Below are 24002 nucleotides of genomic sequence, written 5' to 3'. Positions count from 1 at the left end.
GAATTTTGGGACTGGAAGCTCCCAGACCCCAGCCCACTCGCTCCTTCCGCACAGTCAGCCCGAAGACCCCGCTGCTGCACGCCTGCCATCGCACACCCCGCGCCGCCCTCACAACAGCGAACACCAAAACCTCCTGCGCATGCGCCCCCCAGACCGTTTCCCCTCAGTCAGGGCGCAGTCGCGATCCCCGCGCAGGCGCACAGCCCTTAAGAGAGGCGGTCAGCGCCCGCTTCCTCGCGTGCCGGCGTTCGCCCCGCCTCTTTCTTTCCCGCACCAAGATGGCGGAGTACGACCTGACCACGAAGATCGCGCACTTCTTGGACCGGCACCTGGTCTTCCCACTGCTGGAGTTCCTCTCTGTCAAGGAGGTACGCGCGTGCCCCGAGCGCGAGGGAGCCGGCTCTGGCGCTGTGCGGCGGACGAGCGGCGGGGAATGGTGTACCGGCCCGGCCGGGTGCCGCCGGTGCCTCTGCCTCGCCCGGGCCCTGTGGGCGCGGCCCGGCCCTGCGCCGGCTCGGGTGTGCGCGGCGTGGGGAGGAAGCGGGGGGAGGGCGGGAGCCGTGCCTCCGGTCGCCGTTCGCTCTCCGTCGCTCTGTGGTGGTGCGGGCCGCCCCCAGACGCGGCTGTCAGCGGCGCTGGGCCGTGGCCCCCTCGGTATGGGCGGCGTTACTTACCGACCTCGGCCATTAAACGCTGCCGCTTTGGTTTTATTTTCGTGCTCGGGCCAAGTGCGGGACCCACCTCCTCCCGTCCCTCGTTGTTTCTGTGGATGTGAAGCTGGATCCCCGTGTGAAACCTGGTTGTGCCAGAGGCGCTTCAAGCTGAGCTTGTATCGATCAAAATTACCTAAAGTATTTAGCTCCTCTGTCTTAAAAAGTTAAGAAAACCTGCGAGTCTGCCCAAATTTGGATTTTGAAGTGCATGCTATTTTAGGTGTCAGAAATAAGCCTCAGCATGCATGCGCTGGGACAGCCTGGCCTGCTGAATTCTTCTGTCTAGGCTGTGGGTTTGGGTTGGTAACAGTCAGCTCCGGGTGCTTTTTGTGTTCTGGCATTTGTGAACTACTGCAGGTTAAGCAGAGCTATTATTGCAGTGTGTTATCTTGAATACTCTTCAGTTCAAAGCTGAACCAAACTTCTCAAGTTTTATGTCTGAGATACTGTGCAATGACGTGTAACACAGCCTTCATACACATGCATGTTTGAGTTTTTTGGTAGTTTGCGTCTTCACCTGAATCTTTAAGACCATAATGCATAGCTCAATTGTTACAAAGACCTTTAAGATGTAATTAAACAAACTTAAAGAAAATGACCCAACTACAGAAACTCAATGCAGCTTGCTTAAGCTGTAGGCATTATACTTTAGATTAAGCTGTGCACAACTCAAGTTTCATCTTGAACGTCTTTTCTGAGATTAACCTTGAGTAACTTGAGTCTGCACTACTCAGAATGCTATTCTGTGCAAACCATTCACTGAACTCTCCTTCGGAGTTGTACCTCCTCAAGTTCTGGAGACAGAACAGGTGTCTTCTATTTGTTGGTTGGTTTTAAGTCTTTATTGGATTTTTCATGTTGGATTCTCTTCCCTTTTTCCATGAAGAATTCATTATTTGCTTTAGCCCACAAAGTAACTCATTTACTTTCATTAGGAATGATCATCTAGTAAGATGACTTGTCTTCTAACTATTCTTTTGAAGTTCCTGCGTTCGTAAATAGCAGAAAATTAACATTGTCTTACTGGGACTAGAAAAACAGAGACACTGTATATTAACCCTGCCAGTTGGCAGAGCTGTCAGACTTCTTGAAAAGCTGGGAGATTGATGTTTAACATAACTTGATTGGACAAAATTCATAAATTGAACTGTAACAATAAAGGTAATTAAATAACTTGAATTGGTAAGTGTTTAGCAGTACTCAAAGAAACCTGTTAATGATTTCTGTTTCAGATATATAATGAAAAAGAACTACTTCAAGGAAAACTGGATCTCCTTAGTGATACTAACATGGTGGATTTTGCTATGGATGTGTACAAAAATCTTTATTCTGATGAAATTCCACATGGTAAGTTGCTCAGTTAGTAAAGAATTATTTTTATATTTGTTTAGCTTCTAAATTAATAGCTGGTAGTACTTCTAATGTGGCACTCAAACTTCAGTTCTGTTTTCCTTTGGCATTAAGGAAAGAATGCATAATAGTGGAACATTGCCTACTCCTGCCTGGTCTTAATCACTTGTGTCTACAGATAAATGCTGCTTCTCTAGAAGGAGAAAGTTCAAATTAAATCGTTGTATACCTATGAAAGCTAATGCTTAATGTTCTGTCATTAGGAAAAATATCTTCTTCTGCATGATTTTTAAAAATTTAAGAAGAAAATATCCATCTTCCCACATGATACCTTAGAGGGGAGGAAAATAAAATAACTAACTTCTAGCTTACATTATTCATGTCTGTTTTTCCTTTATTTCTTTTTTTCATTGTTTCTTTATTGTGAGTTTTTTTATTCCTGATGCTGTTTTCTGGATAGACACTTTACCCTTTTTACACATTTTAGTTTATCTTACAGAGTTGTTCACCTTTTTCTAAATTGCAGTGGATTTACAGCTTGCCTAGTCTGCAGTTTTTAACTTAGGAGGAAGAAATTCAGGTGTTTTTGCTTATCTGGGTACAGGTGCCAGCTGTTTTTGCCTGAATCTTGTTCATTTCAGGTTCTTTAAACTAAAGACTCACAGCCCCTTTTGAAATATTAGAACTGTTAAGACTTACAGATGTTGGATTGAACATTTTAATCAAATATTTCATATATTTGCATTAGCTATTTTTTATAGGTGTATATGTAGTGCTCCATTGGGCTGATAGTGCCAATTATGAGAAGGTTATGAGAGGTTTTCACTTGTAATTCAAGGGACAGTTACAATGATAGCTTCACCTTTCAGTTTCAGATGGTTATAAACATCAAGTGACCTCAGGGCTGTTAAGTTCTCAAAGCTGAGAAGTTTATTTTTCTTCCCTTGCTCCAGACTTTCTAAACTACTGGAGAAGAATGTTACAGTATCAATAGCACACCTTCAGAAGTAATTAGTCTAATATTTTTCATCTGATTACAGCCAACTATTTAAGCAGGTTGTTAAGCTCTTCAGGTTTGAAAGTTCATAGCTGCACCTGAGTTGAATGAACTTGGCCATTGGGAAAACTGCCATCATACTGGCCAACAACTTTGATCTTTCTAATGATGTTTGGCTTTGCATGTGTTTTGGAAGTATAGGACTTATATATATGATGACTTGTATAAGTCATAATATATTATGTTTGCCTTTTTTTCTAAGAACAGGAAGTAGCAGAGGTAATACTTTCACAAGCAATCTAAACAAATGGCTCTTAGGTGAAACTTTCTATGTGAAGATAGCTTACATCTAACAGAATGTATGTATGTGCCATTTCTTCTTACTTGCAGGCTTACTGAACTGACTTCATTCAATTTTACAGTAACTTTTTGTTCACTGTAGCAGAGGTTTCCTATAGCTAGTATACTTAGATGTCTCGCCTTCTGCAATCACCTTATGATTATGCAGCCAGGAGGTGTCACAGGGAAAGGAAAAACATTTGTTAGTAAGTTAACTGAATGTTTTTGTTTTTCATCTGTTTTTCCTTTTAAAATCTCAAGATTCTCCTGAAGTTGGAGATAATTTGTCCTTACTGGAATACTTCCTGTCAGGCAAGTCACTCCTGGATTTAGGTTGGGTCACTGTAATGGTGTTATCCACTTTTTGGATATCCTCTACAAAAGAAATCATGAAAGAAAGGTCTAATAGACTCACTGTAATGCTCTGTGCTGTGGTGTGTGACCCTGTCCACTGTCTTCTGGGTTCTGTTATCTCCTAAGATTTGGCCTTGGGTTGTCTTTCTTGGATCTCATACATTTCTTGGCATGTATTTCCAGTCCTAAGGTGCTACTGTCTTTTTTTTTTTAAGCACCTGGGCTGAGCTTCTAAGTATTCGTTTTATTGCACACAGAAGTCTTGGATGGCCACTTTTTCTTACTAATTTCTCATAAAGGGTTCTGAGTTAGCATGTGTAATGTTGTTAAATATTTTAAAAGTGTACTTCTAGAACCTGGTTGGTTAGAAGAAAATCTAATTAGTATCATAGCTTAGATTTTTTTACTTTTTTTTTTCCCCTGGGTTTATTTGGAATGAGCAAAGTTACTTGAAAAGGTGCTTCTCCTTTAGTGGAAGCCTGAACATACCTTAGCTTGAGCCAAGGCTATTTTAGATATCTGCTCTTGGGTGGTTTGATTAGAACTGTTTACACTATGAAAGAAACCATATGGTAGAGACTACTTGTTAAGCCAACAAGTTCTTAGGTATCTCTGGTTTTGTGACTTCCTTGAAAGGAGAAGCTAGGTAGGAATTGGAAGAAAACCTATTTAAATGTGCCGTCAGCACCAGTGATTGCTGGTTAGTTTCTGCAAAAACTCAATCTGTATGTGGAATGATTTTTTTTTTAGCTTTGCGTGAGAAGAGAACAACTGTTGTTGCACAGCTGAAACAGCTTCAAGCTGAAACCGAGCCTATTGTCAAGATGTTTGAGGATCCAGAGACAACAAGGCAAATGCAGTCTACTAGGTAACTTTTAATGTTTTCTTTTTTTCTCATGAGGGCTTGTTGGTATCTCTTAGGTGTTAATGGTAGGGGTGCTGTCTTGTGTAACAACTACAAGGAAAGGTGTTTTCAACCAGTGTGAGTAGTGTTTGTGATGAGGTGATTGAAGTTGCTGTAAGCTGTTTACTCTTCTTGTTGCTTTTACCTGTTGTACAAAAAATCATCTCCTCAACTAATGTTCAGCTGAATCAAGTGTGGACAAGTACTAGGTATTATTCAGTACAGCCTGGGCTTTTTGGAGGTGAAATAAGGTTTGAAAAAAAACTAAAATTCCTCTTTTATAGTAGATCATCTATCTTCTTTCCTTTATCTGCCTTCCACAGAAGGCTGTAGAATGCTGTCTTTCCCATTTTGAGAGGCTTTATAGATGAACGTCCTTCTGGTGTTGTAGTGTATATTTCTTTCAGGCATACTTGTCCTTTTCCATATCCTGCCTTGGACAGACCAACTAGGTGTGAGATTGTGCTAGGAATTGCTTTTTTTTAGAGATGTGTCCAATTTCAATAATTGATTTGGAGAATAATTAAAGTAGGATGAGTGTTGAAATACTGCCTCTAAGGACTGAGTTTTATGGTTGAAGCTTAATTAATCCCTGTGGGAAAGGATTCAGCTATCATAGTTGAGAAAGTAACTGCATTACTTTAAGAGAAAGGTGGGTGGTATTTACTCAGTGGAAGTTACTGCTAGTTTTCTTCATGTTAGAGCCATTGTTATTACTGTTATGTGTCTAACCCTTGTATGGAAAGCTCATCAGATCTTTTATTCAGCTTTCCTACTCTAAGATTCAAATAGTGTACCACATTAGATGGATCATCTAAGACTCAACTTGAATTTTGAGGTGAAGCCAGTACTTAGATCTGTTGTCAGTGAGCTGTATGCATCTCCTGGTGTTGAAGATTGTATTTACTCTGGAATTTTCTTAGAAAAACATGAAATGCACAACCTGAAATCCTTCTGAGAAGTCTTCCCAAAGAGAACAGTTACTTGAAATAACTGAGGGAAGAACTTAACTAAGTGCAGGTTACCATCCCTTTTCTCCTATTCCCATCCTATTCCCAAATTTAGTCACCCCTTTTGGCCCATGCAGTTGAACAGTGTGCATTTTCTCTACTCAACATGTTGTTTCCAGGATTTTTAATCTGATTTAGTCTTTATCAATGCAGAAATGAGATGCAATGCATTGGGTCTCAGTACACACATGAAATAGGATTTCATTAGAAATTGGTTAGCTTTCCAGCACTTCAGGGAGAAGCTTTATTTTCTCCTCTCATACAGTCAAAGTCCTTAAGTTTTTGCTGACAAAAGCATTGTCAGGGTAAGTAAACTCTACCTGATTTCTGTGAATATGCATGTCAGAATAGTTTCAGCTACTCAGGAATACCAGTTTTCTGCTGAAAGTTCTGGTCCCCATCATTGGGCATCACTGGTTAAGATTGGTTTGATTGGACTGAAAAGAAGTGTCTGTCTAAAGAGCACTATTAAATTCTGTAAAGATTAATAAGTGACAATTTCAAATTCCTTGATTTCTGTGAATTTCTGTTGGTGACTTGTATCAAACTCAGAGCTTCACATCTCAGCTTTTGAATCAGAACAAATGCTGTTGGGGGCACCACAGTCTGGGAAATGGTGGAAAATCTGTAAAAGAGGCTCTAAAATGTGGGATGTTCTGTATTTATATTTTTTGTGCAGCTGTTTGAGAAAGACATGAAGGCTTTAGAAGTTTTAGAGAAATAGTCAATATCCCTTATCCTTGCAGAATCTTCCACTGGAAGAAACTGATGATGCTTTTTTAAGATTTGCTTCTGCAAGTCATACTGAGGGCTGCAGTTCTTAACTTATTAAAAAAAGGATTTAGTTTTATAAAACAAGACATGATTTAACTGTGTTCATCGAATGCTAGTTAAGAGGCTATTCAGGAGAACTAGGCTTGAATCCTTGTTTCCCCTCACACCATTGAAATGTGAGTTCTCAGAAGAAATGAAGTAGAGGGTATCTGCAGATATGGGGGGAACTAAAAGAAAACGCAACGTTCCTTCAGTACTTTGATTATATGAACCACCTTTTTGCAGTACAGAAGATAGTTGAATACACTGCCAAATAGAAACTATGTGTATGAATTCAGTGTTGGTGACTGTTGCCAGATAATTGCAGTACATCACTAGATGAAAAACTGGCATGCTAAAATTTTGCTCTAGGAGCTGATCAGGAACCTTTGAAATACTAGATTAAAAATAAAGCTATTAATAAAATGAACTGTTTAATAATATCATGTACCTAAAATCCGAGGGTCATTAATGGAAGACTGGCTGTAGATAAATCTGTGTTTGTATACGGGAGACTTGAATTTCTCTATCGTCATAATAAGAGTGGTTGTTTTTATTATGTATGCTAAATAAAAAGAGATTCAGAAATATGGTTGTATGTAAACATTTAGAACTTAAAAAATGCACAAATATAAACAATAGTGTCCTGCAGATGCCTCTGTGTAGAGGTTTGCTTACTTGTTTCCAAGTGTTAACACTGGGAGAAGAATTCCCTGGTAACTGTTTGACTTGCTTTTTTCCCCTCTTGTCTCTTATTAAACTCCTGGCTGCTTGGGTGGAGTAATTGCTATGGAATTAGAACAGAAGTGAGAAGAGCTCTAAATCAGAATTAAATTTTCATACTGAAAGCTGAGAATGCTGTCAAATCAAAAATCTTCTACTTTTTCTTGATAGTAGTTTTTGCTGATAGTACTCATTTTACACTGTGTTAATTTTAACACAAAACTTTTTCATAATGCTAGGAATAGTTGCTTCACTGTTATTGCAATTACTTTTTGTACGGTCTCTGGAGAAGTATCATTCTAAGTTAACACTAGGTGATTCTAATGGTTGAAGGCTGGTGTGTAGGGTGTTGCATGGTGGCAATCAGTTTGTTTTGTGAAAACATCAGTTTTTATCTTTTTGTTTTAGGGATGGTCGAATGCTGTTTGACTACTTAGCTGAGAAGCATGGTGTAAGTGTTCTAATTGCTATATCTCTTGGAATTCACTTCTAAACATCTCCACTCTATTTCCCCCACAGCCAACAACTGAACAGCTAGGTGCTGCTGATTTGGCTTGTCTCACTTGACGGTAGCTTGTACAATACTTCAGTAATAGAAATTCTGCCTATTTGAATGTCTTTGAGTGCATACATTCTATACAAAGAATACATCCTTGTAGTTAGCATGTGTCTTACTTTGTAAAGCAGAATTTCAACTGTTTTTCCCCCAACATGATTACTGATTCAGTGATGTGGATTAAAGTAGTTTCGCTTAGTACCTACTGTTTACAATTACTTTCAAAGATAGTAATGGTTACTATTAAAGGTTTTCCAAAGCTACTGTTAAAAGGGGCTTGTAAAAACATTTCTTCTTCCTACGAGGAAAACATTTTATTTATATCTCTTTTCAGTTTAGACAGGAGTACCTAGATACACTCTACAGGTATGCAAAATTCCAGTATGAATGTGGCAATTACTCTGGAGCTGCAGAATACCTGTACTTCTTCAGAGTTCTGGTAAGTTCTAGGTGTGTCATCTGAACTGTGTACTCTGAGAGTGGTGAGATACTGGTACTGTTGCCCTGAGAAGCTGGGGATGCTCCATCCTCGGAGGCATTAAAGGCCAGTTTGGATGTGGCCCTGGGCAGCTTGGTCTGGTGAGTGATAACCTTGCCAGTGGCAGCGGAAATGGAACTGGATGGGCTTTAAGGTTGCTTTGAACCTGTGTCATTCTGTGATTCAATGAAAATTATCCTAAACTTTGTGAAATGTTGCTAGAGTAAATAGCAATAACTTTTTTAGTTGATTGTAATCCGTGAAGTAACTTTGAGATTAGATCTTAATGAAAATGGAGTTGAGAGTGACAGTGAATTGAATTATCCATCTAAATGTTGACAGTGACAATAAGGCTGAACTCCTCTGTATGATTTTGTGTTGTGTGTGTTTCATGGGCTGAGGGTGGAAGTAAGTTAGTTACTAAAGATTTGTGGGCAGATGTCCTTAATTCTTAGTGCTTTATTTCTAGGTTTAGCATTACTCTCTAATGTCAAATAATTAATTTCAAAACAAGTACTGTTTTCATGCTGGTAATAGTTTTAATGAATATATGTTTTACTAAGTCTGAAAAGGCTATTCTTGTAAATTCTGTGTGATGACAACCAATGAAGGAGCTATTGTAACTGATTATTGTAACTGATCTGTGAATAGAATTTGACACAGTGACCTAACATAACCATTCCTGTATAAATCTAACACAGCTTCACCTCAGAACTACCCTTCTAGGACACAGGCTTGTTACTGCAAAGTTAGAGTTGGTCTGGGTGTTTTTATAAGAAGTATGTTTTTGTTACAGCACTAGCAGAAAGAGCATTAGAGTATTAGTTCTTATGATGCAGTTATCTGCTATCACAAGTTCTTTGGGAACCTGCTTTGTAAGAGGTTTGTTCTAATGGTTCAGAAGCGTTCTTGCATGGTATGAAAAACTTGGAGCTAGTGGCTGAGCATTAAATGACAATTATTTTTTTTGTTTAAGTTGAATTGCAGCAGTGGGGAGTCTTTCAGGATTTTGTAGTTTCTACTTCTGAAGTTTTGGTGCTGTTTTTATTTATTTATGTAAATTGCTTTAAGAAATATACCTAAAGAGAGAATCATGCATGTTTGACATTCTTTAAGTTAAAAATATTACCAGAAAATATTTTTCTTCTCTTTTTCAGAAGTTAATAATATTAATTTAAAAAAAAAAAATGAATATAACTCTGCTGTTGTTAAAAATAGGTTCCAGCAACAGACAGAAACGCTCTGAGTTCACTGTGGGGGAAACTGGCATCTGAAATTCTCATGCAGAATTGGGATGCAGCTATGGAAGACCTCACAAGATTGAAGGAGACGATAGATAATAATGTAAGTACAATCTTGGTCATGTTAGTGAGGTGAGAGGTTAGAGTTTATTAGTTTTCAAGCAACTCATAACAAAATTTGAAATCTCATTAAGAGCCATTTACTGTGCTTCATTAGAGACAGTTGTGCATTCCTTGAATGGTGGTGAGAAAGCGAAAGGATGCTGAAAAAGAAAAGGTGAAGGAATATGGAAGCTTTAAATGACTTCCTTTTCTTTTATTGCTTTGGCAAAAAAAAAAAGAGGTGAGAGCTTTTAAGGTATTTCCAGTAAATCAAACCTGCCTCAAGGATGTATATGAGAGCACTTGAGAGCTTGGTATTGTTATGAGAAACTGCTACTTAAATTTCAGGGAGTTATACTGTTCCTTTAATGTAGGGAAGTAGATGTATGCATCTGATCTATACTCTGCCTTAAGGAAAACAATATTCTTAATAAAAAAAAGTGAGAAAGCTTTTTATCAGAAACAGGTTTCAGTCAATTTAGCTTCTTTTCCATGTGACAGTGGGAGTTCAGGTGGGCACCAGGAACATGAATTGAAAGAATGGGACTGCAGTACTAATTCAGAGCAGATGCCATGATTAAGAACTTATCTTCCAGTCTGCTTGTTGGGCTTCAATGGCCATATGTGAAATAACTTGATGTCCTACTACTCTCAATGAGAATCTTAATAGGTGCTTTGATATTTTTCTTCTCCTCCCCAGAATTGTTCTTTATTTTGTGTGGCAGGTAAGTAATGTTAATGAGTTTTTTGAGATTTTCTAATCTTTACAAACCTATATAGCTGTAATAGACTCTGAAATTTGATTTAGTTGTTAAACTCTCATGGCTTTTTGGGTAGAATGGTAGTAGTTAGCTGTCATGATCCCATCAGTGATTATTACTTGTTATATCCATTTGTTCACAACGTACTGCTTTCCAGCCCTTTGAATTGCTGTTAAATTTGGAGCAAATCCAGCAACATATAGATTTGAATTCCTATTTGTGCCATATCAGTTGGTTTAAATGAAGGTTATGTCCCTGTTCTGTGGTGCTTCATCACTGGAAAAAGTCTATGGCAAACATTCTAGTGATGCTTTAGAAAAGAGGGTAAACTAAAAAGCTAGAAAAGCTAAGCAGTATTCCTTCTTCAGTTGTGGTCTGAAGAACTAGAAATAACTCAGGATCAAAAAGGGAAGTAGTAACTTCAGATCGGTACAGTGATCTTTTAAGAATTGAAATCTTAGTACCTTTGTTTAAATCATTGTTGTATTTTTTTCTTTCAGTCAGTCAGCTCTCCACTGCAGTCTCTACAGCAAAGAACATGGCTCATCCATTGGTCTTTATTTGTGTTTTTTAATCATCCTAAAGGGAGAGACAATATCATTGACCTCTTTCTCTATCAACCACAGTAAGTTGTGCTGTATTGCTGGGATTTTTGAATCACTAAAGAAAGATGATTGTGCAGTCTTATCCAACATCTTGAATCCACAGCCTGAAGCTGTCTCAGAAGTTGTAATTATGCTTGCTTTTTATTTTCCAAGTGTGATGTGTTTTTTTTTGGGGGGGGGGGGGAGGTATGATTTGGTTTTTTTCAGGGAGGCAGGTAGTAGAACAGTAAATCTGGCACTATTTTTTTTGTGGTGTTCTGGGGAATTGAATAACTATTTATGTTAACTCCTACTGCACCTTCTAGGGTGGTAGGGAAAGATGATGTCCTCTAGACTTACATCTTAAAAAATCTGACTAGGTATTTCAAAAGGATTTTTGAGGGAAATTTGAGAAGAATAAAAATACAAACGGAAATGCTACTGTTGTTTGTGAGAACTAAATTATGTCTATATGATACCTAAAACAGATTAATGTGAGAAGTAATCAGTACTATATGGGCTGTTCTTCTACAGTGCTAAGTGCCCTTTCTTTACTACCTGGTGCACTGCTGTCTTCTCTCCCTTCCCTGTCCCCAGTTAAAGATCATCAGAGTGCTAACAAATGTAAATCATCCTTTTTTATTTGATTAAATGCACACTGCTGGCATATAGCATAAAAGATTTATGAGCTGTCTATCATAGGTGATATTTTGATGGAGAACTATATTATCTGAACTTCGTGATTTTTTTTTCTTTAGGTATCTCAATGCGATTCAGACCATGTGCCCTCATATCCTCCGATATCTCACTACTGCAGTCATAACAAATAAGGATGTTCGAAAGCGTAGACAAGTGCTGAAGGACCTAGTCAAGGTTATTCAGCAGGTAAGAACTGAAATCTCTAGTAGTTTCTGTTTCTTTTTCACTGAAATTGTATAACTTTCTTCTAATGTGCTTGTTCTGGGACTACTTGCACATTCAGTGCTGATTTTTTTTTCTCTTATTGAAGTAATTCATTGAGAAGTAAAATATGCATCATTAAGTTTTGCTTTTCCTCTCCCTGTAAGACTAAGTGCAGAAAATTCAACAAGATGCTTGAAGTGGTTTTGAATCACTGTCTATTTTTTCAGCCATCACTTCAAGGAGTTTTTTTATATGGAAGATACTGCTTGCATTTCAAAACTGGTCTTTGTATGCTGATTTATGTTCAATTTTGCATACTTTTCTTAAATGCTTCTGTTCTTGCAGTTATGAGTAGTCATAGAATCTTATTGGAATAACAAAAGGAGCAAGCTGCTTGGTAGGGATCAAGGGGTTTATTGCAAAGGCTTCTGTCTGAAATTAGCATGCAACTTGTGTATAAGCAGTTAACCTTTAAACACTAATTATACCATACTAGTTTATATGTTTAATAAAGTGATATACCTAATATGAACCAAACAGATTAGATAACTAATATTAAACTCTGTAATGTTATTTTATGGATCTGAAAGTTGTTCACACAGGATGACTTGTAACTTGTTGGGAGGGGGGAATGAAGCACTGAATAAAGTGGCTTGTCTGGTGTTACATGACAGGCTGATACTAAGTAAGAGGCATGTCTGTCCATTCTCTAAACACTAAGATATGAAGATTCTGCAAGTATTGAACTGATAGTAGGCACTTACATGTTCATCTCTATTAAACTGAGAATATTATCCAAGCTCTTTCATGTAATGAGCAGTAATTACTTAATGAAGTACAGTGGTGTGTAAATTTTGAACCTAAATAATGAGTTTATAAATACAATTTTTCTGGTAAGGAAAGATAGTTTTCATCGAACAACTGGAAGAGCCTTCTTAGTAACTTATTGAATCTGCTGGTCTTCTTATAGTACTAAAGCTGATAATAACAGATTGAATTTAGCTGTCATAAAGTGTTTGTTAGAGACATGCCAGAAGGTGTTGTATTTGCATCTTAATTTACACTCACAGATGTGCATATAATACTGTTTTTGCCTTGTGATTGAGTAACTTATGTAATATCAAAATTGAATATTTTGTATAGGAGAAGTAGCATTATGTGTAAGCCTTATCTTGTTTGCATATATCAAATGATGATTTAGTTTCAAGTTTCAGGTATTTGGAATTGTTCTTGAAAGTGAAAATTAGGAAGAATATCTGTTCTTACCATATGTTAATAAACTGAAGTGCTTGATAGAAGATGAGTAAGAGTCATAGATGCTTTCTTAACCTGAAGGTTGCAGTCCTAAATGCTAGGACTGAAATTGCACTTGTGGTTATCTAATAAGACTATTAAAAAAATGTGTGTGGCTATTAAAAGAGAAGCATGTAGATGTTTTTGCAGTATCTAATTGTTTGAATGATGTACGTAATAGTCAAGTAAACTTGTTGCAGTGATTCCTGAGAGTGTTGTGTTTTTTATTTTGACAGGAGTCCTACACGTACAGGGACCCCATCACAGAATTTGTGGAATGCCTGTATGTTAATTTTGATTTTGATGGTGCACAGAAGAAGCTGAGGGAGTGTGAAACAGTAAGCTCTATAATTCTATTTTTTTCTTTGATTACAGATCTGCGTGAAATTCTCAAGAGCCAGCTAACTTGAAATTTGAACTCTAATTCCATTGCCAGTGTTTTTGTTAGCTTTAAGATTATATTTAGTCAGCTCCTAGAGCAAAAAGTGAATAAGTGATTGTGCTTCTGGCTGAGCTTCAGCTTCTCAGTTAGTGTTAGTTTGAAGAAAAGGGTGGCTTCACCTTCTGTTCTGAAAAGTGTTGCGCTCTGGGATGGTGACATTGAAAAACACTGAAATCAGGATAGGTAAGGATATATTCATGTAAAATGAGTATAGTTAAAGATAAGCAGTGCTTGGGTTGTAAAAGTTGTAAAAGTTAATGTTTCTCACAGCTGAAAACCATTGTCAGTTCTTAATCTCTTTTGACTCTTTCCACTGATATTGGTTACCTTATTAGATAAGAAGGTTAGTAACTCTGTTCACTGCTAAGCGCTGGTGGTCCTTTTATCTGAATTCAACATGCACAGTTGTACTCAAATGAAGCTGGCTTGCACGATAAGAGAAGACAGAATCAGAAAAGTCTCTTAAAGTAAGAGGAGAGTAGTTAAGTTTTATGCGTTATTGTGGGGGTCTTTCAGTTTTGAGACCATGTTCTTTTTGGTAACTTCCGTGATCAGGTTAGTGTGTAATGTTAATTTAGCAATCTGCAAATTCATGAGAAGTCATTTTAAATACAGACTCTTTTTGTCCATCATGGATTATGCTAAGAGCAGTCTCTAATAGATTCTGCATTCCATCAATAAACAAGATGAGTGACAAAATTACTCTTCCCATATTTGTTTTCAGTGTTCCTCTTCTCTTTACGCTTGCAGGTGCTTGTGAATGATTTCTTCTTAGTTGCCTGCCTTGAGGACTTCATTGAGAATGCCCGTCTCTTTATATTTGAGACTTTCTGTCGCATCCATCAGTGTATCAGCATTGGGTAAGAGAACTTTTTTATATGGCCATACAGATGGATCGGTTGCAAGTGAGATTGACAAACAGCATAAACTTTTGTACTAAAAATGTTCAATCATCAAAATCATGTAATGATTTTTCATTAACTAAAACCTAATTAGGTAGTCTTTTTAAATGTATAGCTCTGAAGTGATGGGTTTTAATTATAGCAGTCATATTTTAAAGCTATGTAACTTTAATGAAATTTAACACAAATTATCTTTGTTCTCCTCCCTTCTACACCCAACCAAACATTCATTTCTGCACACATTGATACAGAAGGATAGTATTAAGTAAATCATAGCAAATATGGTAATTGTTTACTTAGGCATAGGTTTGTCAATCAATAATGTCTTAACTGCATGCAGCTTGAAAGCGATTGGAGTTTCATTGCTTTTTTAAATTATATCTTGTTTCCTGTGCACTACTGAAATGATCCAGCTAGGCAACGGTATTCTTACAGGCAAAGATGTCTGCTATATACTCAAACTGATATTCTAAAAGCAGGCTTTTGCAATACCTTTGTTGTAGAAACTAAGCAGAAAAACGGTGTTATACATGTTTGAGATCCTCCTACAGTTGGTATATGCCTCCATGCTCTGTAGGTCCATGTCACTTAAACTTTTCTAGAGAATATTGGAGAGATCCCCTAAATAGCAGAAATCAGAGCTGGTAAATCAAATTCAGTGGAATTTTGCTTTGGACACCCACTAGTAACAGGTGGTGTTTGGCCGTCTGAGGAAGCTGTTTAATGCCTCTAGATTTAAAAAAAGAAGGATTTCTACAATTTCCCATGATTCAGGAGGAACAGTCAGAGACCTGCTACTCCAATTGGACTGCCACAAGTCCATGGGACCGGATGAGATTCTTCCGAGAGTGCTGAGGGAACTGGCGGAGGTGATAGCTGAGCTGCTTTCCATCATCTATCAGTGCTCCTTGTTGACGGGTGAGGTCCCAGAATACTGGAGGCTTGCCAATGTGACTCCCATCTACAAGAAGGGCTGCAGGGAGGATCTGGGGAACTACAGGCCTGTTAGCCTGACCTCGGTGCCAGGAAGATTATGGAGCAGGTTGTCTTGAGGGAGATCACGCAGCATGTGCGGGACAACTGGGAGATCAGGCCTAGCCAGCATGGGTTCACGAAGGGCAGGTCCTGCTTGACCAACCTGATCTCCTTCTATGACCTAGTGACTCCTCTGGTGGATGAGGGAAAGGCTGTTGATGTAGTCTACCTAGACTTCAGTAAAGCCTTTGACACTGTCTCCCACAGCATTCTCCTGCAGAAGCTGGCAGTCTGTGGCTTGGACTGGTACACTCTTGCCTGGGTAAGGAACTGGCTGGAGGGCCGGGCCCAGAGAGTGGTGGTGAATGGAGTTAAATCCAGCTGGTGACTGGTCACGAGTGGAGTTCCCCTGGGGTCCGTGCTGGGGCCTGTCCTCTTCAATATCTTTATTGATGACCTGGATGAGGGCATTGAGTGCATCCTCAGTAAGTTTGCAGATGACACCAAGCTGGCTGGAAGTGTTGATCTGCCTGAGGGTAGCAAGGCCCTACAGAGGGATCTGGATAGCTGGGCTGAAGCCAATGGAATGAGGTTCAACAAGACCAAAAGCCGGGTCCTGCACTCTGGCCACAATAACCCCAGGCAACGCTACAGGCTTGGGGCAGAGTGGCTGGATGACTGTGTAGAGGAAATGGACCTGGGGGTGTTGATTGATGCTTGGCTGAAAGTGAGCTAGCAGTGTGCCCAGGTGGCCAAGAAGGCCAATGGCATCCTGGCTTGTATCAGAAATAGTGTGACCAGCAGGAACAGGGAAGTGATTGTTCTCCTGTACTCAGTGCTGGTGAGGCCGCACCTCAAGTACTGTGTCCAGTTTTGGGCTCCTTGCTGTAAGAAAGACATCGAGGTTCTGGAGCGTGTTCAGAGAAGGGCAACAGAGCTGGTGAGGGGTCTGGAGCACAGGTCTTATGAGGAGCGGCTGAAGGAGCTGGGATTGTTCAGTCTGGAGAAGAGGAGGCTCAGGGGAGACCTTATTGTTCTCTCTGACTACCTGAAGGGAGGTTGTAGTGAGCTGGGGGTCGGCCTCTTCTCTCGTGTAACTGGTGATAGGACTAAAGGGAATGGCTTCATGCTGCGCCAGGGAAGGTTCAGGCTGGATATTAGGAAATACTACTTCTCTGAAAGGGTGGCTGGGCGCTGGAATGGGCTGCCCAGAGTGGTGGTGGAGTCATCGATCCTGGAGGTGTTCAAGGAACGTTTGGATGTTGTGTTGAGGGACATGGTTTAGTGAGTACTATTGGTATAGGTGGATGGTTGGACTGGATGATCCTGTGGGTCTTTTCCAACCTTAGTGATTCTATGATTTGACTGAAAACTCTTCCAAAATTTTGTCAGCTTATTGAAAGGATGACTTATTCATATCCTTTTCTAGTAGGATAAGCCCCAAAGATTACCTTCACAGTGTATCTGGAAAATGATAGTATTTTGTTAGGTGCTTAAAGTAATTGAGTTCAATACAAAGGTTGGTAGAAGAAGATTTTTTTTAAGAACTTAACTCTGAAGTAGTGTGTTTTAAGACTACTTAAAAGGTAGTAAACTGAACTAGATGGTGTAAGTAGAACTTTTTTGTACTTACGTTCACTTTTGTGAGGAGACTAATACTTGAATCTAAGTACTACACGTTTAGGGATAAAGTGACTTTAAATTAAGAATTTTGGAAGAATATCTATGTAAACTAAGCTCTGTAAGGGTTGAGTTTCTGGAATATGTAAAACTACATAGGGTCTTGCTATCTCCTGCAAATGATTCTTTGTACTTGAAGACACGCATTCTTAATGAAGTTAATGTTTACCAAGAGAAGTTTAAACTAAAGGCTAAATGTCATTCTTAGAAGTTTATTAGCCATCAGATCATAAAAGCAATGAGTAGAGAGCCTATAAGATGCATTTTAATGCATTGCAGGTTCTGAAAGAAATGAGATGATTAATGATAGCAAAAATAATGAGCTTTGTTTGATTCAAAGTATATGGCATGTTATCCTCTATAGAGCATTTATTGCTTTATGGTTCATACAGTTTTGTACCAAAATGATTAAAAAATACTTTAGTTTGTTCTCATTGTGTGGTTTGGAAGTAGAGGTAGCAGTGTCTTTATTCCATAATTGTAACGATGTGTTCTGAGGAAAGTGATAAATTGAGTTAGGTATGGATATTGTTGGCATAATTTCTGGTGACTTCATGTGGAATCAATCATCATTAAGGAGATTGTTTTCACTCGGTCATAGTGTTTAAAATGATGGACTCAAGCCTTTAAATTTCTGCACAAGTTGTGACAATTGTTAGACTTGGGCTTCAGTGGGGTACATAAGTGCATTGGTGCATTCTAGGCTTCGTTTGAAGGAACTGGCATCTCAGAATGCTTCTATTAAACTTTGGCTGAGCAGAGTTCTTGCATTTCTCTCTCCATGAGCAATTTCAACTGCTATTCCTAGAGCTGAAAACTAGTTGGTTCTATCACAGTGCCTTCAAGTATTGCTTAAGTAGTCAGAACTTGGAAATGCTGCTGTTCCTTATATTTAATATAAAATAGGTGGCTTATTTGATTTCTCTAACTGTATCTTTTAGGCAGTTGATACTTTTTTCCAAAGGACGTAGTTTCCTTATCAGTTGTGATTTTAAATTTATCAGTGCTAAATCATCCTGTAATTAGTTTACTGTTTAAAATACCATGTTTAGCAGGGGGTAATAGATTCAGTTATTTCAGAATGTGATTTGATTAGTTTGATATGCCTGTATTTAATTAGAAAGCTGAGTATGCTTTATTTCTCTTCTGTATCTTATCTTTCAGCACACAGAACACAGCAGGTATACTTATATATGAAGCTGTGTGGAAGTTCAGTAACCTTTCTGTTTATGCAGAGGAAATCTTTAAATAGCATTTCTTCCAGCATGAACCAAATAAGTGAGCCTCCTATTGAGACAGAAGGGTGGAAATAATCTGGAGAGCTTTTTTTTTGAACAGCATGTAACATGATATGGTAGACAGGAGTACTGTATACATACATATTTAATAGCACAGTAGAAGAATGGTGTTTGTAACATAGTTATAATTAGGATAAGTCTTCGGTGCATTTAGTTTGGAAGGATTGAAAATGCTTTCTGGCTGTTACTTTACCAGAGGATTATCTCCTCAGTGCTGTACATCCAGGCACTTGAAGTTGGTGTTGGCTGCTTCAATGTGGCCTGTGAGGGGACTCTAAGCTGGAGCCTAATTGTAGCAAATGCTGAAATCGGGTCATCTTTTGCCTTAAAGGTTTGATTAAAGTCTTAGTATTACTACCAGAATTAAAAAAACCCTTTATATCACTGAAAGATGACTGTTCTGTTATCTGTTATTTTATATTTAAAAGCTTAAATCAGTTTAAATTTCGTAGTTAGAAATTCAGGTAAGTTTTCTTATATCCCTTTCTGCCCTCTATCACTTTCATTATGTAACTTTGAAGATTTTCAAGTGATGTTGGAGGAAGAAAATACCTGTACAGGAGTTGTACAGAGGTGTGATATATGCTTGTCCATATAGCTATTTTAACATACTTACTCGGTTTCTTGAGAGAGAGGCTTATTTTGTAAAATACAGACATGGATAAAGCAATTCATAGCTCTTAATTGTCTCTTCAAGACTAGTAGTAATGAGTGTAGAAGATATATATTCCTTCTCAAGAGACATCTTGAGGTTTGAAGAACTTCCTAGGGCTGTGCTTATGTTGGCAAATAGTGGGTGTAAGAGGATTAGATCTACAGAGAAAAGTGTGTTGTTCAGGAATTTGCTGGCATCCATACTCGTATGTGTTCTGTTTAAAACAAGTTATAACTTGAGTAAACTAGATTTAAACCCATCATACTAGTTAAAGCACGCTTTATTCTTTGAGTGTATCTAACTTTCTATCTAATTAGAAGAATCTAGTTTTCAGTCTGGTTTTGATCGTACTTGTCACTGCAGTCTCCCACAATAGGAAATAGGTAGGAAATGATTGGTTTAATTTCTTGTATAAACATACATGCTAATGAAGACTACTTGGTTAACAAACCTTATCTTCATTGGCTCTTGAGAAAGGTACAATTTATCTACTAGATGATGTGAAGCAATTAATAGTTTCTGCTCTGGAGTAGCTCTTTCCTATAAGCCTATGTTGCACCTACACCCACTCCAGCACATAGGGACTGTAAGTTAAGGAAAAAGTAAAATCTGGGTGCTGTGGCTTAGAAGTGACCACTGGAAGTCACCTGATTCAAGTCTGTGCACCCAATTACAACTTGGTGCAGGAGCCACTCTCATGTTATGCTACCCAAATCCTTGCCTAGTTAATTCTTGTCTCCAAAGTTGGAATGTCCATAGCCAAATCACAAAGGTATGTAACTTAATCCATGAAGTTATGGCAATAGCCACTTCGTGTGGTCATCTGGAGGAGTTATCAGGGATTCTAATAAAATACTTCTAACAGAGAAGTAGGAGAATTCCCCTAGTTTGCTCTTCCCTACTGTTCTTTCAATTTAGAGTTTCTTTGTTTAGAGTCAAGTGCTTAAAATCACAAATTCAATGACTTAAAAAAAAGAAGTAGCTTTTTCCTGCTGAGATTTCAATATCCGCTGCTGCTTCTATACTGATAATTCCACAGAAATTTTACATCTGTGATGTCTTCTGTTCTCTTGCTTTGTCTGCCATAGCTCTCTACACTTTCAAAGTGCACCACAGATTAAGAGTTCAGATGAAATAGTAGCAACTATTTCTGGATTTTACTTACCCTTTGTAAAATTCCAGGTGTCTTGTTGTGTATTTGTTGCTATTTCACTGACTGAGGTCAGTATTAAAGTTACTTTGATTTTTCTCCTTGCTTCATTTCATATCCATCTGTGACAGAAATGAAATTGGTAGAAAATTAAGAGATAAGAGTGTGTAAAAGGAGAGATCATATAAAGAAGACCCAATATGTAGTCTAGCTATGTGGACTGGCTAATAATTGATAGAACATTAACTAGTGTAAAATGAAAGTTGCTTTTGGGTTCAGAAAAATGTTTTAGCAAGACCCTGTAAACTGGTGAGAAATTGACCTCTTGTGCAACTCCAGCGTAACCAGCTGGGTTTTGGTGATGTCTGCAGCCCTTACCTCATGTTTGTCAACGCAGTCTGGAATCTGATGGAAGAATGAGCATTACAAATAAACTCTAGGAGCCAAATGCCAGCAGGAAACTGGAGGAATTGGCTGCAAAGCCACAGGAAACACTATCAGAGGGAATTATTTCTGGAGTGCCTGTTTCATTAAGCATTTTCCCTTCTCCGTTCTCCTCCTCTCCTAGTCACCCTTGAGATTTCAGGAAACTGTAGTGTATCTATATTGAATGTGTGATGAATATATTGAACCTTCTGTACCAAGCTGTGTGTTCTTGTGGCCCTTGTTTCTGGCATTTCAAAGTCCACTGGTAGTTGTGTAACAGTCAAACAGCTTTATGGACTGTTTACTCTTAAAATGTGACTGTCTGGGTTTAAAGAAGAGTAAAAGGAATTCAGTTTTTTCCTTACAGTAACAGTTGATGTTTTATGTTGTGGTGAGACTTCATAATAGACAATTTTTCAGGGAATTCTCATGTAGACAAGCTTTAATAGGAATATATATAAAGATACAAGTTAAAGATATGCAGTAAGCATGTACTTCAAGGAATGAATTCCTTATTCAGAATATCCCAAGCAGTGACAGGATTTTTTCCTTTTTAAGGAGGGGAAAAAATACAAGGAGGGGAGGGAAGTAAGGATTGTATATTTTAAAGTTATTTTAGTCAAAGGGAAGTAGGCTTCCCAATTATATAAAAATATTGAAGCCTTGTGCTGTGTCAGGTTTTGTGTATTGGTTTGATGCATATTTTACAGGCTCTGAGTATATTTGTCAACATGAGAGAGGCCATATTTCATCTTTTGATAAGCCTGTTATCTTCTAGTATGTTGGCAGATAAACTAAATATGACTCCTGAGGAAGCAGAAAGATGGATCGTCAATCTAATCCGAAATGCACGATTAGATGCCAAACTGGATTCAAAGCTGGTAAGACTGCATGCATGGATCCAAGTGATTTCTTATCTAGAAGTAGTGTGTTCCAGTTTGTTTTTATTTGCCCACAAACTGTAGTAAGCTTCACTACTATGTTTTGGCTCTGTGTGAGAGAGAACTTTTGTAGAAGCTCTGAATGCAGAGCATTAAAATAAAGGCTTGTGTACTCTGAGTGACTGTTAAATTTCCTGTTTCTTTGTCACATTTTAGGGCCATGTAGTTATGGGCAACAATGCAGTGTCACCTTATCAGCAAGTGATTGAGAAGACCAAAAGTTTGTCTTTTCGTAGTCAGATGTTGGCTATGAACATTGAGAAGAAATTGAATCAGAGTGGTAGATCAGAGGTTAGTATGAGTTGTATTTTTCAGAATCTTTTTTTCTTGAATGTATTTTTCTTGAATGATATTGAAGCGTAATTCTAACCTGTTCCTTAGTTCCTCAGGCATACTTACTTCTAGTTCTGATGCCAAATGTTAACAAATTGACCAAATTGCCAGAAGTTGACAAATGTTTATTTCTTACAGTGGTTCTTGTTTTCTTCTTATTTCTTCTCTCTACAAAACAGGAAAAAAAAGATGCTTAATTATTTGTTTCAGTCATTTGATTGTGCTTCCTTTAAATGGTCCCTTTCACCATCCAGAAACACCTTTTAAGGAGGTGACATGTATGAAAATAGCTAATACCTTTTCTGAGTGAATTGTACTTGAATTACTCTGAATATTGAACACTGAGTTTGATCACTCTCTTCATCACACATTGGTGCTCTTTGACAATATTGGGTTTTGAGTCAGTGTTCCTTTGACAGTGTCATTTGTGATATAAGTATTTGTGGGTAAGTATTATTGGAAGAAAAATGAACAGCGTTGCAGACTCAGGAGTAGAAAATATGTTGGTCAGCCATCAGTGAAATTGGGGAAGTTGGCAATTTGATTCTGTTAGATGCAAGTTGTACAAAACTTAATAGGAGAAGAAATGAGTATTGCGTATTTTTGACTGATGCTTATTTTATTTGTTTTTAGGCACCTAACTGGGCTACTCAAGACTCCGGATTCTATTGACATAGTTCTGTTGTGGGAAAATTATCAGTTTTCATTTGAATAAAAAGCATATAAGTGTGTAACTTGGAGAAAACAATTGTTTCATCTTAAAATTATTTGAATAAAATTGGCTACTTTTAACTGCCTGTGTTATCTCTAATTTGTGTAGATTAGTACTTTAATTATATTGTACTGGGGTTTGTTAATATAATAGTATTCTGGAGCATTTTAGATAATAGTTTGCAGGATTTTGAATGTTACTTCTATTTTTACTTGCCTTGTACCAAGGGATGTTATGGCTTTTAGCGCCATCTGAGTTTATAAGCAGGGAATTTTATATGCAGCTATTTTCTTCTGCAAAAGTTGCATTTTAAGAAAAGAAAAACAGTATGAGCAAGTGCATCCCTAATAGCCAGATCAGAATCTTTTTTTCTATACTTCCACATTCGTCGCAGAAGCTTGTCATTACTAATGCATTTCTAACACACCTCTTGGAAAAACAGCACAGCCCATATGTAAAATGGTTTGGTTGGGCATTGTGCTTCAGAATTATAGATTGTTCCTGTTTTCTTGCCTGGTTTTGGAGACTTTTTTTTAGAGTGGCACTTTCTCAGCAGAAAAGTCTTTCTAAAGGTGTGGATAACGAGCTTGGTAGGTTGAAAACTCTTATTTTTGGAAGACAAAGCTCTGAGGATTCATAAAGCAACCAATAAACTAAATTCTGTATTGTTTGACTATTGTAACTTTTAAAATCTATTTTAGCATGGTTTTCTTCGCCCATCATTTCAGTGATTTTTTTTTTTTTTTTTTTTTCTTCCTTAGCACCTCTTTTCTGCAGAATATAGCGTAACACCTCCCAGGTCAGATCCCTAAAAAGTATCTTGGGTTTTCTGTGAAGTACAGACTGATCAGTGAGGTCAGTGCAAGTACTGGAAAGGAAAATATGGCATCTGAACAATTCCACTATTAAGTGTGGGGGTGGGGGACATGACTCCCTTTTACTGCACCCCCGGCACATACTAATTTCTTAGCTCTTTTTGTGAAGTTCTGGTACTGACATACATATAGCAAGTTGTTTTAACTCACCCCACTCTCTTCCTACAATATTTTCCCAGCTAGATTTTTGTCGTTTTTATTTAAACTGAAGGACTTACTGGATAGATAGTAATATGCCAGAACTGGCAAAAGGTGAGTTGTAGAACTATTTCATGTAAAGAAGGACCTTTGTACCTTGTGGCTTGATCATAACTTCTTAGAAAATATTTAGTAGCAGTTCTGACTTGGAGTGTTTCTGTTCTGTTGCTCTTCTCTGTTACAACATGTTAATCTCATTGCATAAGAATAACTTTATGGCCTCACTTCACTATGGAGAGTATTAAGTACCTAATTTGGCCTGAAGTATCAGTCAGTAATATTAGAGATACTGTA

General features: G+C 38.0%; 1 protein-coding gene across 2 annotated transcripts; it reads left to right on the top strand.

Annotated features, from left to right (window-relative positions):
- Positions 1-209: 209 nt before the first annotated feature.
- On the top strand, positions 210-22715 carry EIF3E (eukaryotic translation initiation factor 3 subunit E). Of its 2 annotated transcripts, XM_031591131.2 has the most exons (14): positions 210-368; positions 1946-2060; positions 3661-3711; positions 4504-4621; positions 7612-7654; positions 8094-8198; positions 9456-9581; positions 10842-10966; positions 11684-11810; positions 13358-13459; positions 14314-14423; positions 21428-21530; positions 21747-21881; positions 22557-22715. In XM_031591131.2, the coding sequence occupies exons 1-14, from the start codon at positions 279-281 to the stop codon at positions 22593-22595; spliced, it is 1389 nt and encodes a 462-aa protein (XP_031446991.1). In that variant the 5' UTR covers positions 210-278; the 3' UTR covers positions 22596-22715. The 2 variants fall into 2 exon arrangements, with proteins under 2 accessions (XP_031446991.1, XP_031446992.1); XM_031591132.2 differs by lacking the exon at positions 3661-3711.
- The last annotated feature ends 1287 nt before the right edge of the window (positions 22716-24002 follow it).

The sequence above is a fragment of the Phasianus colchicus genome, chromosome 3 (assembly GCF_987193195.1).
Source record: "Phasianus colchicus chromosome 3, bPhaCol1.hap1.1, whole genome shotgun sequence".
In the NCBI taxonomy this organism is placed as follows: Eukaryota; Metazoa; Chordata; class Aves; order Galliformes; family Phasianidae; genus Phasianus; species Phasianus colchicus.
This window is presented reverse-complemented; position numbering and strand designations above follow the sequence as displayed.